Raw genomic sequence first — 11,922 nt, 5'->3', positions numbered from 1 at the left:
GCATCATCGTCACATTGGCCGATCGTAATTCACGCAAATCTTGTAAGAGTGTGGGCAGAGGCTTTGTGTAAAGCTTTGTCGCCTAAATTGCCAGGGGCATGTCGGATCTGGATAGATAAGCGCACATATGTGCACACCCCCCATTCGGTGTGAGATGGTGTGTATCTCTGGCTAGCCCAAGATCTGCCAGATAGTAAATTACTTTCTTTGTACGCGGACGTGTCGCGTCTGCGGCTTTATTGCCCTGCGCGAGGGTGTATATAAAAATGCATATCCCTTGGAATGGATTTTACAACTTCTAAAAAAGAAAAAGGGTAAATTTCCATGATAATACGCCGAGCTCGCTGACTCAAACGGGCTGCTACTGGTTTTAGATTAAAATTGAATGGTGATGTGGACTTGCTCCGCGGGTAACCCGGTAACCAGGCGTTGGGGAGTGGGCCAATTCGCCGTGTCCGCCTGAGATTAGACAGGAATACCAAATATTTACCAAATGCGATCAGTCAAGGTTAGGACGTGACACATGCGTGATGTACATGGGCCTATAAATTAATACTAAATTCCCTAAGCGCCAGCCCAGGTCGTGCATGAATTTCACCAATGCTGACATCCATTTCACAGTAATTTGATTTCTAGAATCGAATTTTCGAAAATGTCCAACCAAGTTAGCTGGCATGGCCATATCCGATCGGCAATGACTAGCAGGCAAATCAAGTTAAAGTTCAAGACAATCAAATAAATAAATAGAAACAGCCAAAAAAGCGCGTCAGATGTGTACGCCATTTTATTGCATTTAATGCACATTAATGGGCGTACAATGGCTATGATATCATCGCTGGAATTGTGCGCCAATTACTCGACTGCACTTGCACAAAGGCAACCATTTCCAGCGAAATATGTTGTAAGGTATTGTACTATATAGCTAGAGCATAACTAGCCAGCACACCAACTAATTGATTTTTGACAATCAATTACAGCAATTACTTACGTCTGCTGCAGGGTCGAATGTAGGAGGTAAATTCAATTTGCAGAAACCTACAAAACGCACACAACGTGACTTCGGCTTTTCGGTAATCTTTTACGGAGCTAATCCCTTGTAAGAAAGGATAGCCTTCAAAAAACGTAGGGAGCAGCAGTAAGAGCTCACTATTATTAGGTGTAGTACAAAAAGGACAGCTTAAAATGTGAGCAAGAGTCCCAAATAAATAATAAATAAAATAAATATGACGTTAGTACTGATAACACTATGAAGATAAATCGTTTAGCTGGAAAAGTAAATTAAAAAAGTAATTAAAAGTAAATTAATCGAAGTAATGTAGGATATTGGAGATTAGTAGTCTATACTAAACTTTTGTCACCTAATACATGTTATAGCAACGCTTCCCCATTCTGTGAGTAGTTATAGTTACTTTCCGACGTGTTCTATAATTAGTTATAGTCTGACGTATTAGCTACCATACGGAACCCAATAGTAAAATAATAAAGATTAAAAATGAAGGGATGAACAATGTAACCGTAGCCATAAAACAAAAGATAAAATCCGATTTAAATTCGTGTGTAAAGTACTTATGTGTGGAATTTACTAGCCAAACTAACTCACAGATAGTGGCCAGTGTCAGCCGCAATATAAAACCAGGCCACTGTAACTATGACGCTGGAAAAAAAACAGAAAACAAAAAGCAAAATAAATGCCACAAAGTGCGGCAAAATTTAATTATTTTTATACGACCGACAAGCAAAGTGAAAACCAGGCGAAAATGAAAAACCGACTTTAGCATATGCAAAATAATGCCCAGAAAAGTGGGAGCAGCGCCATCACTTGACCCTTTTGGTTGGGCTTAATTTGTCTGGGAACCGCAACTGTTTTGGCCTTATGACTTGACGCCCAAAATAAATGCTTAACTCTGGGGAAAAGCCACGCCCACCCACGCAACAGCCCTTCTTTAGCCCTTTTGAAGTCTGCGAAATGCTTGTGCAGTTAGTGTTTCGAAATTTTCCCATTTCCGTCTGCAACTGCAGCTCCATTTGCTCAAAGCGCCGTGCAGTTGCCTTGACTTTGGCTCAGTTTTTCTTGTAAGCTTTTTCATTTCTATACCCTGTATTTGAAAAGTTTAAGGGTAAACTAAATTTCAGAAAAGTTAACAACCTTTAACACCGAAGTATAGCCACATTTCTATTTTATTTGCCTACTTTGTTGTAAGATTTCCTTTAGTCAGTTTAATAGTTTGTCTATCTTTTTATTTACCCATTTTACCCTCTAATAAGTATCTTAAGTCGCAACCTCCTCCTTTCCAACTATATATCTTTATAGTTGTTGTGTGTGTTTTGTGCTATGCACACTTGAGCCAATTTAACGCTTCCGTGTGTTTTTTACTTGCCACGCCTCGTTGACTGAGTGCTGAAGAACATTTCGCGGAGGGAAAAAATTCTTTAATTTCTACCTAAACGCCGAAAACACAATTCCGAAATTAGCACACTGCCATGCGAACTTCAATTAATCGAGTTAAGTAATCGCAGGCGTATTTCTTGGCAGACAGAACTATTCAGTGCCATTGATTACACGGCCCACAAATTAAGACCAATTAAATCAAATCCAAATTCGGACCCAGGGACTATCCATCGCCCACGCAAGTCGTGGCCTTGAACTTGCCAGCTACCAGCATCCATTAGCCAGAAGCCAGACTCTGTTTTAATATCTTGCTCTGCCTTTTTTTTTAGATATCCACCCGGGCCCATTTATGCCCAGACGAAAGCCCAGGAATCAACTTGGCCCTTGGGGGAGTTGCGATGATGCCAAGAACCATGAAATGGGAATGAAAAGCTTGAATATGCATTATTCCTTCGGCTGGCCGGCTATCAACTGGCAATCAGAAGTTGGCCGAGTGGAAAAATCAAATGTATTTCTCTGTTCGAATGTGTGAAGGGGCCGGGGGAATGAAAAGCGTGGTTACAAGGAAAAGCGTCTGAAAAGTTGGCCATCCATAAGCTAAAGTTCGTAAAGAGTTAAGCTGCACATCTTATCGTCCGAACTTGTTTCTGTATTTATTTTAATATCGGCTTTCGTATATTGAAGTCGATAAACTACATATATATGTAATATATTTTTTAATATTTTCTCTTTGAAAATAACTTTTGGATAAGTGTGACTAGCTTATGTGAAAACTTAAAATAAATCCGACTACCGCAGGTATAAGTTATATTAGAGATTAGGAAACCTATTTATCACGTGCCATTGTTTTTGGACTCGAATTCCTTCATGATTGCAATTACTGGCTCGTTGACATATTTACGAACTTCCCAGTTCAATGCGAAGTCTCCATGATTCCACTCCGGATCCGCCATGTGGTGCATCACCTTATTGGGCAATCTTTTGGCTATTTGCTCGACATCCTCCACAGCGGCGAGATCGTCACTATCGGCATACCACATGTGCACCAAGGAATTGATCAACTCGACAGGATACTCTGGGGGTTCCTGAGTTCCGTAGACTTCTAGATTCTTCTTGGTGCCATGATCAAATAGACGGAAGTAACCCGATTGCTGTTCCTGTAGGTAGTGCAACATCTGGTCGGTGGAACAGCCTGCAGGATGGGTCGCCATACCTTCCGGCATAGCAGTCTAATGGTTTAACTATTAGAATCTATTATACATTTGATTTCAAAATTGTACTCACCATATTCACACGACCTCCGGCGTAAAGTTTCTCCACGGCACTTTCACACACTGGACGCAACATGAAGTCCGGTTGGCAGATATTAAAGAATATGGCCATGAGGAACTCATTATGAGGCACAAACTCCTGTGAGCCAAAAAGCACTGAATATGTGTTCCTATGACCCAAATATGGACCCACGGAACGCACCAATCTGCTGGACAAGTTCTTCATTATAGCCACCGGGGCAAACATGTGAGCGGTTTTGATCTTATAATTGTATGCGGGAATCCATGACATTAGTGCAAAATACACCGTAGTACCCTGCGAATGTCCAACATAATGGATGGCATCCTGTCCCTGACCGTTCTCCGTTCTAAGGGCGTAGTCAATAATGGCGGTTATATCGTAGATGCCGATCTCATGCCAACTGAATTTCCAGAAATGTGGATGATCCGGGGAGAGCGTCGTGTGGTTTCTCGAATAGGAAGTTCCACGAGCATTGCCCATCCAAACATCGAATCCCGCATCCGCCAGCAAATATGGCAGACCATCATTGGGTCCTTGCAAAATCCAGGCATCCGAACAGCTCGTCAGTCCATGCTGAAGAAGGACAATGGGTCGCTTTTCATTCTGGTTCTGCAATTTGTGGGAGTAGGGAATTCGGAAAACTCCCAGAATGTAACCATCTTCGGTAACTATGTGATGGTGCTCCGAAGGATATCCGTGAGCGGCAGTGCGGTCAGCCTAATTATGGGCAATTATAATTAAGAACTAACTAAATTCCACTAAATTCAAATGAAAATCAAACTCACCGTCGTTGCCTTACTCTTGAGGCTAATGTGAGCCTCGGGATTGTCATACAGCTTGTAGAAATCAATCGGTCCATCTATGGCCGCGGAGTAAACTCCCACGGCAAGAGCAACCAGGACAAGTAAACTTCCCGTGAATCGGTTCATTCTATGTACTTGTGTCCTCAATGGTCCGATGCCTACTGACTGTTGGCAAACACATGACTTTCAGCTTTTGTAGAGGTTCCTGGGTGGTTTGGTTTCAAGTAGCTCTTACTATCGGTGCTTTGATTATATATATTTAGACTGTCAAGATAATCCACAAATAACAGAAAGTGCTAATCTAAAAGTAATGAACAGAGCGAATTAAAAACTCAAATATTTTATAGTTATCACATTTATATTTCATGAATTTTCGCAAATTATAAAACATAAAATTCCAAATGAACCATAAATTACCTATTTTAAAAGTTATTTAGTTTGACGTATTCCAAAACGACGTGCCTCAATAAACTTTCCAGCTTATCAACTATTTAGCCACTTGACCAGTCCAGATAATCTAAAAAAAAGTGTGCCCCTTCAAAGGTTTAAGATTATGAAACCACTTATTGATTTCAAAAAAAACAGTAGTCGTAAATTTTATAACCCAAACTTGTTAATGAGGAAGTTTCTTTTTACTAAGAAAAGTCGAGTGAATTCTTATGATTTGAGTAAGCATGTATGTGTACATTAAGTATGAATGAAATTAATGTCGAGTTTGAGGTGCAAATCTGTTCAATGCTGAAGAGTGATAAATCCGTTTATGATATGATATGATAGGATCAACAGATGTGCACCTTGATTAAAACTAAGTTAAGTTAAGCCCCAGGACAATGTCCGTATCACTTCCCCTCGTACTCGTTTAGAATGGCTATAATCGGATCATTGATATATTGGCGCACCTCCCAGTTAAGAGCAAAGTCCATATGATCCCATAGTGGATCCTCCATATGGTGCATCACCTTGTTGGGCAGCGTTTTCGCCACCCTCAGGACATCCTCAACTGCGGACATCTCATCGTTGTCCGAGTACCACAGGTGCATCTCAGTCGTTATTAGCTCAGTTGGATAATCCTCTGGGGCATCCGTTCCATAGGTCTTCTTATTCTTTTTGGTGCCGAAATCGAACTGCCGAAAATGTCCCGATTGATGCTCCTGCATGTAGTGCAGAATTTGATCCGTGGAAACGCCAGCAGGCATCACTCCATAAGTCAACGAAGAGGCAGTCTTTTTGTGAAATAAAGGATTAATAAATTGTACATAAAGGAACAAAGGAATTCGATGAACTCACCGAATTAGTTCTTCCTGAGTCAGTATTTGTTTCATTACTGTTGCTGCAAAATCTGTAAACAATCGACTCCGGACGACAAACACTGTACATCAGAGCCAGGACGAAATCGTTGTGGGGCAAGAATTCTTGGGAACAGAAGAGGGTCGAGTAGATATTGGTAAATCCCAGGTAAGGAGACAAGGTGTTGACCATAACATCGTCCATGTGATCCATAAAGGCCACAGGAGCCAGCATGTGAGCCGTCTTGATCTTGTCGTTATATTCCGGTCTTGAAGACAGCAGCACAAACATAACCGTGGTGCCCTGAGAGTGTCCTATGTAGTGGATACCCTCCTGATCCTGTCCGTTTTCCGTGGACAGGGTATAGTCAATAGCTGCGGCAATATCAAAGTATCCAATCTCGTGCCAACTGAAGCGCCAGAAGTCCGGATGACTTGTCAGGCGAGATGTATGGTTTTTCGAGTATCTGTTTCCACGAGCATTGCCCAGCCAAACATCATATCCAGCGTCGGAGAGCAGGAAAGGAAGGCCATCATCCGGTCCCAAGCTTGGCCAAAAGTCGGAGCTGGCAAAAAGACCGTGTTGTATGAAAGCAATGGGTCTCTTTTCTTCCTGGTTCTGGAGATTGTGCGAGTATGGAATTCGGAAGAGGCTGATAATGTAGCCATCTTCAGTGGTCACATAGTGTCGCTCAGCTGGATAACCATGTTCCTCGATGAAATGAATCTGCAGGGAGCACATATTAATACAATAATCTTAAGAAAGGTGAGTCAAACATACCGTGTCGGGACCATTTATCAAGGATAAGTGCGCATCGGGGTTATTGAACAATTCATAAAAATTGGAGACCTCTGCAGGATCATTGGAAAAAGGAGCAGACTGGACAACTGGCCCCAGGAATATGCCCACTAAGGCACAAAAGACAGCGATGTGTGATCTATACATTTTGCGGCTCAACTGGTGAACATTTTCTGATAACCACTCCCTTATAAACACTTTAGTCGGGTACTTTAGTTAAGTACTTAATTTGATACGAGCCGATCAACTACATAAGCCAATTAAAATGGAATAAACTCAAGTGGTCGGAACATCATAAACTTTATCGAATACTAAATTAAGAATCCATATATCCCTGGTGATGATGCACATTGTGGATTTCCGCTCGAGTTTAGAACCTATTTAGCTTCTTGTGTTAATCGGCTTATACCAATATAAACCATTTTTTCGAGTGCCAGGTGGTGTTTTTAAATTTTCGAGTGTACAGTCGACAGTTTTGACACTTTTCTGCTCTCAAGATTTCTTACCGTACAACCTCCGACAGTTAGTTTAGTTTATAAGTTACCAAAAGTTAATACTACCTATGTAAATCTAATGAAATCCAATCCAATCTTATCTCCAACGGATGCAACTTAGACATCTCCAAGTAGACTCACTTCAATCAGGTTTATACTTCCCACTTGGTGCTCACTTTATTCAAATGCAAATTATAATTCGATAGATGTCAGCCGACTTTTGTAATCAAAAACCAATTTTCCCCAGTACAAGTAGAGGTCGTAAAATATACAACTACCGCTCTTTAAATCTATAAATGGCCTAATAATCAAAAACAACGCCCCCATTTGATGGGGGTAAATTCTCCATTTAGATTATCAATACATTTTTAAGTGCCTCTGGCAGATAAGTTAAGGCAATGCGATTAGTTCTTGAATTAACAAGCATTTGTGTATAACTTAAAAGTATAATATGCATAAAGTAAACCATTTATATGGTCAACTGGAACATAAGGGGGTTACAGATAAAAAACGGAAGTGCAATCAGTAACTATAATCACCAATTTATTTGTTGAATAATTAGTTAATAAATAAAATTGATATAAATAATCTTTAAACACTATTTGGCAAAATCAGGTCACCCAGATACATAAAGTGGGCATTTTAAGTGGGGGAAATGATTATATTAAAAACAAATTCTCAACAGCGCACACGTGCCGGAATGGTTTTCATCTGGTGATCCTCACCGATCTTCAGCACCGCCACCATTCCTTGGACGGCGTGTGCCTCAACATGGCAATGATATAGCCAAAATCCAGGATTGTTTGAGATGAATCGAACTATTATGTATCCCTGTCCAGGAATTTGCACAGTATCCTTGGCCACGGCAGCGCTGTCATCCGATAAACGAGGAAGACGTCCTCTGCGATCCAGCTCCTGAATCTATAACGACAGAACAAGGATAACGTATTTTTAGAAGACTCTTCGTAATTCTATAACCTCTACTCACATTGCGCAGATCGTTGAGATTACCCAGCACTCCTTGGCCCACCAAACGGAATGTAAAGCCGTGTATGTGGAAGGGATGTGTGGTGTCCAAATAATTGGCTACAACCATCTCCAGAGGACGATAGGCCGGAAGCCTCATCACATTAACACACTCGCAAAGCTCACGCTCACAATTTCGTCCTTCTGCGGCCAGGGAGCTCTTGTTGCAGAAGTATCCATCATCCTGGTAGAGATGCCTGCCCTGCAGCAGTGATATTCCCGGCGAATTGTACGAAATATCACTGATTTGAAAGAGTATCTCCCCGTTTGGCGCTGTTCTCGAACCAAAACTGGAGTAATGAGTCAGGAACTTGGTGTAACGACTCCAGGGCACAGGATCCACGGATCGTAAGGCCACGGTACCAACATTGTTATCCTTATCTAAGGATTGGCGAAGTGAAGATATGGCTGTGGAATTTGCGGGCTTAAATCGGAAGTCATTGACCAAGATTAGATCCTCCTCTGCAGCCCTGCTACTTGGCTTATCCAGAATATCACCTTGTGGCAACTCAGAGCGAGCAGATCCGCGGTAACTGAGCACAGCTCCTTGATAAATATTTCGATTCTCACACTGCTCATAGCCTTTGATCCTGATCCAATAGTTTTTCTTGTACTGATTAGCTTCCAAAACAAAATCAAAACGCTCCGCGGAGGTCAAGAAGAAGCCATCTGCCAGCACGGGTTCAATATCATTACCATCGGTGCTGATCATCAAGAGCCTGTGCTGTTCAATGGAGAACTCCACAGGACAATTGGCTATTCCGTTCAGGATAACTCGCATCCTATAGCGATAGCCTGGAGTAACTCGAAGTCGTTCATACCGATGACGGTTATCATTGTCGGGCAGTTGGCTAAGATGATTGCGACCCTTTCCGTTCACCAGAATATTCCGCACATCCTGCAGGTTGTATTCGTAAAAGATATCCTGGATCATAAGGGTGTGCTCAACTAGATCGTAGTCGTAAAGCTGCGAGTGCTGATTTTCCTGACGCGTTTGGCGCACTACCAAGGCACCAGCCACTCCGAATCCCCGCTGCCAACCCACATGGCTGTGGTACCACAACGAACCACTTCGATCCACCTGGAATTCGTAGCGCTGAACCTCACCGGGCTGCAAAGGATACTGGGTAATATAGGGTGCTCCATCCATTTCGGGAGTTCTATGCATATGCACTCCATGCCAGTGCATCGTTGTTGGCTCACTTAGATAGTTTAACACATCCACGACGACAGTATCGTTTTCGCATAGCTCTATGGATGGTCCTGGAACCATGCGATTAACAGCCATCACTGGATTTGCCACTCCATCGCCATAAATACAATGCTCCGAGGCACAAGCCCGCTCATCGAACTGGCATCTCTGGCACTCCGGTCCAAGTCGCCGGTAATTGTGCACAACCAGTTGGTAGTAGCAGTTCTGCGATTGACCCTGCTGGCAAACTCTTCTGCAGGGATGACGATCAAAGTCACCAAAGTTGGCCAACTCCATTTGGCTGTAGTCGTTCTTCAGATCCAACGCGGGCGTAACCTTTGTGGTTTTATTTCGCATCCAGGCAAACGAGGGCCATTCGAACTTGGCCTGCGGGAAATCGTCCTTGGAGGACTCACATCGAGCCTGGCTTAAACCGAAAAGCAGTAGTACTATCAGCACCAGGCTGGCAAAACTTTTACTTTCGCGTTTGGACATCGCGAACCGCCACGGGCAACTGGCCACTCGATTCGCGGGCAGCCGACGAAGAAAGTTTTGGCCCATTGGGCGACCCAGACCTTTGCGCATGCGCCGCACGTAATGGCCATTAAAGCTGAGCTGAATTTGATAAGCTCGAAAATATTGATCGATCAGGAAACGCGTGGAAGGTGAAACAGCCCAACAGTTTGGCCACTTATGAGACTCTAGCTGTAATTTAAATAAATATTATAATACCATAAATGTATTTGGAATTAATGAAAAATAGGACACTGATGCTTTTCAAAACAATTATGCCGAAAAATATGATATATGTTTGAGCTCGCAATGAAGCCTACAGATTTAAGTGAACAGATAGTAAAACAAGATGATTGGACACTGATCACTGACTCTGATCAAAGCCTCAATTGAGTAACTAAAAATTATTTATTAAAAGCATGATATAATTACAAGTTAAATCTCTGGATTTTCCATTGCCGGTGCTGCTGGTGCAGCCGTTGCCATTCCTGATGAACTGGCGGCTGTGCTCATAATACTTATAACCCCACAGGCGATGGCTGCACCCAGCGAATTCTCCTCGTTCTGATAGGCCAGGGGATTTGGCATGGCTTGCAGGGAGGAGGAAAATACCTCTGCATTTAGGGCAGTATTCAGATCGATTGCCTTGCTGTGTATCACTATGGAACGCCCAACGATCCCATTGATGCCGAACAATTGCAGGTAAATGCTCTGAAAGACCGCCGAGATGCTGCCATCATCCTTGGTGTCCACATTACCGAGCTGTACAAGTCCAAAGACTCAATTAAATCACATAAAATGGAAAATCATTTCCAATGGAGCTTACAAAGTTATTGGGAAACTGGCCACCTGTGGACTTGCAACCATCGCTGAGATCGCCAAAGGTGTGAATATGCAGGGCATGTTTGCCGGCTGGCAATCCAGTCACATTGATCGTCACCTTAATATCCGAGTTGTAGGGCAGCTGCACAAAGGATATCATTCCGGCCACGCCCGCTCCTTCGCCATCGCCCACCAGTTTGGCACCCGCCTGCCATTGAGGCACCAACTGCTGGAAAATATAAATCAAATATAATAAATATTATAGTATAAAAATCAAGATCAAACTGCTTAAACAATTCAAATGTTGGGTTAAAAAATGTATAGCTTGCAAAAAAGAGAATAGTTTCATGCAATTAGCATTTCAGATCATTATAAAATTAAATGCTAGTTGCAAAAAATATGCGAGTGGGGGAAATACATTGAAACATTACATTTCATTGAAATTGGATCTGCAAAATATAATGTAATTACATTGTTGGAACACAAAAGAAATCTAAACGCTCAGTTAAATGACTGTGTAATTTACAAATTATTAAATAAATTAAATAAAAAGCTAAAGTTTAATTTGAAAGCCATAAATACTCACATAGGTGTATCCCAAATAAGCCGGTTGAGGAGGCAGCAGAGGTCCCAAAAGGCCAGCCGCTCCTGGAATGCCCACAGGACCACCCAGCGGAACCGTCAGGCGCTCGTAGCGCTTCACTTTGGTGCCGGAAACCACCTTAATGCCATCATCGAAGCGGGTCATATTCACCGGACGCAGTCGATCCAACAGATTTTGTGCACTGCCAGGCGCAAAAATGCCGCCATAGCCAATTACCAACGCCAGTATCAGTTTAATAAGCATTCTGATCTGGTTAAGTTAGGACTCGAATGTGGAAAACTTGCGACCTCACCGTTCTGGGGCTTCGGTTGAACTGATCCAAGCGCCCGACTCGGCTCATCCATGATGACTTCGACATGGTTTTCACGCCGATTGACCACGTTAATTGTCACCGGACTGCGAATCGCAGTGGTGGCGATATATAGACAGATATATAGCCGGCACATTTGATGACTAGATTGGAAGCTAATGGCAATCGAGTGTCGCGTGTGTCTGGGTCTGATGCCTGGTTACCTGCCACATGGGCGTACTTCTTGCGGGGATTGAGGGCAAGATCACAAGCCCATTATTGAGACGTTCAGAAGCGGTTGACAGTTCAATAATATCGAACCGTACTTTGACAAATGTAAGCTATTATAGTTATATTACACAAATTTGAAGTAGAATACATTTGTCGTAACAAAGCACTGGTGAATCTATAA

At 42.5% G+C, this 11,922-nt stretch overlaps 4 protein-coding genes across 5 annotated transcripts; all 4 read right to left on the bottom strand.

Moving 5' to 3' along the window:
- Positions 1-3,082: 3,082 nt before the first annotated feature.
- Positions 3,083-4,611, bottom strand: LOC117144715 (lipase 3). The gene is made up of 3 exons (XM_033310054.1): positions 4,468-4,611; positions 3,674-4,399; positions 3,083-3,618 (listed from the first exon to the last, which is right to left on the bottom strand). Exons 1-3 carry the CDS (start codon positions 4,609-4,611, stop codon positions 3,223-3,225), a joined length of 1,266 nt encoding a protein of 421 aa, XP_033165945.1. The 3' UTR covers positions 3,083-3,222.
- A 588-nt stretch (positions 4,612-5,199) lies between these two features.
- Positions 5,200-6,717, bottom strand: LOC117144622 (lipase 3). Its single transcript, XM_033309916.1, has 3 exons — positions 6,553-6,717; positions 5,773-6,498; positions 5,200-5,708 (listed from the first exon to the last, which is right to left on the bottom strand). The coding sequence occupies exons 1-3, from the start codon at positions 6,715-6,717 to the stop codon at positions 5,325-5,327; spliced, it is 1,275 nt and encodes a 424-aa protein (XP_033165807.1). The 3' UTR covers positions 5,200-5,324.
- Positions 6,718-7,706: 989 nt separating this feature from the next.
- On the bottom strand, positions 7,707-9,843 carry LOC117144323 (laccase-3). Its single transcript, XM_033309435.1, has 2 exons — positions 8,053-9,843; positions 7,707-7,985 (listed from the first exon to the last, which is right to left on the bottom strand). Exons 1-2 carry the CDS (start codon positions 9,841-9,843, stop codon positions 7,743-7,745), a joined length of 2,034 nt encoding a protein of 677 aa, XP_033165326.1. The 3' UTR covers positions 7,707-7,742.
- A 375-nt stretch (positions 9,844-10,218) lies between these two features.
- LOC117144798 lies at positions 10,219-11,859 on the bottom strand. 2 transcript variants are annotated; one of them, XM_033310174.1, is made up of 3 exons: positions 11,204-11,859; positions 10,622-10,846; positions 10,219-10,557 (listed from the first exon to the last, which is right to left on the bottom strand). In XM_033310174.1, the coding sequence occupies exons 1-3, from the start codon at positions 11,462-11,464 to the stop codon at positions 10,231-10,233; spliced, it is 813 nt and encodes a 270-aa protein (XP_033166065.1). In that variant the 5' UTR covers positions 11,465-11,859; the 3' UTR covers positions 10,219-10,230. The 2 variants fall into 2 exon arrangements, with proteins under 2 accessions (XP_033166065.1, XP_033166066.1); XM_033310175.1 differs by having other exon boundaries at positions 10,622-10,843.
- Positions 11,860-11,922: the final 63 nt, after the last annotated feature.

This window comes from Drosophila mauritiana, chromosome 3R (assembly GCF_004382145.1).
Source record: "Drosophila mauritiana strain mau12 chromosome 3R, ASM438214v1, whole genome shotgun sequence".
In the NCBI taxonomy this organism is placed as follows: domain Eukaryota; kingdom Metazoa; phylum Arthropoda; class Insecta; order Diptera; family Drosophilidae; genus Drosophila; species Drosophila mauritiana.
Note: the sequence above shows the minus strand (reverse complement) of the source record. Positions and strands in the feature narration are given on the sequence as shown.

Excerpts from the sequence above, each read along its gene's own strand:
- LOC117144798 (XM_033310174.1), bottom strand. The coding sequence starts at position 11,464 with ATGCTTATTAAACTGATACTGGCGTTGGTAATTGGCTATGGCGGCATT. Across the intron at positions 10,847-11,203 it reads CTTATTTGGGATACACCTAT|CAGTTGGTGCCTCAATGGCA; the intron begins GTGAGTATTTAT and ends TATATTTTCCAG. Across the intron at positions 10,558-10,621 it reads GCCAGTTTCCCAATAACTTT|CTCGGTAATGTGGACACCAA; the intron begins GTAAGCTCCATT and ends GGACTTGTACAG.
- LOC117144323 (XM_033309435.1), bottom strand. The coding sequence starts at position 9,843 with ATGGGCCAAAACTTTCTTCGTCGGCTGCCCGCGAATCGAGTGGCCAGT. Across the intron at positions 7,986-8,052 it reads ATCTCAACGATCTGCGCAAT|ATTCAGGAGCTGGATCGCAG; the intron begins GTGAGTAGAGGT and ends CTGTCGTTATAG.
- LOC117144622 (XM_033309916.1), bottom strand. The coding sequence starts at position 6,717 with ATGTATAGATCACACATCGCTGTCTTTTGTGCCTTAGTGGGCATATTC. Across the intron at positions 6,499-6,552 it reads TGATAAATGGTCCCGACACG|ATTCATTTCATCGAGGAACA; the intron begins GTATGTTTGACT and ends TGCTCCCTGCAG. Across the intron at positions 5,709-5,772 it reads ACTCAGGAAGAACTAATTCG|ACTGCCTCTTCGTTGACTTA; the intron begins GTGAGTTCATCG and ends TTTCACAAAAAG.
- LOC117144715 (XM_033310054.1), bottom strand. The coding sequence starts at position 4,611 with ATGAACCGATTCACGGGAAGTTTACTTGTCCTGGTTGCTCTTGCCGTG. Across the intron at positions 4,400-4,467 it reads TCAAGAGTAAGGCAACGACG|GCTGACCGCACTGCCGCTCA; the intron begins GTGAGTTTGATT and ends GCCCATAATTAG. Across the intron at positions 3,619-3,673 it reads CCGGAGGTCGTGTGAATATG|ACTGCTATGCCGGAAGGTAT; the intron begins GTGAGTACAATT and ends TTAAACCATTAG.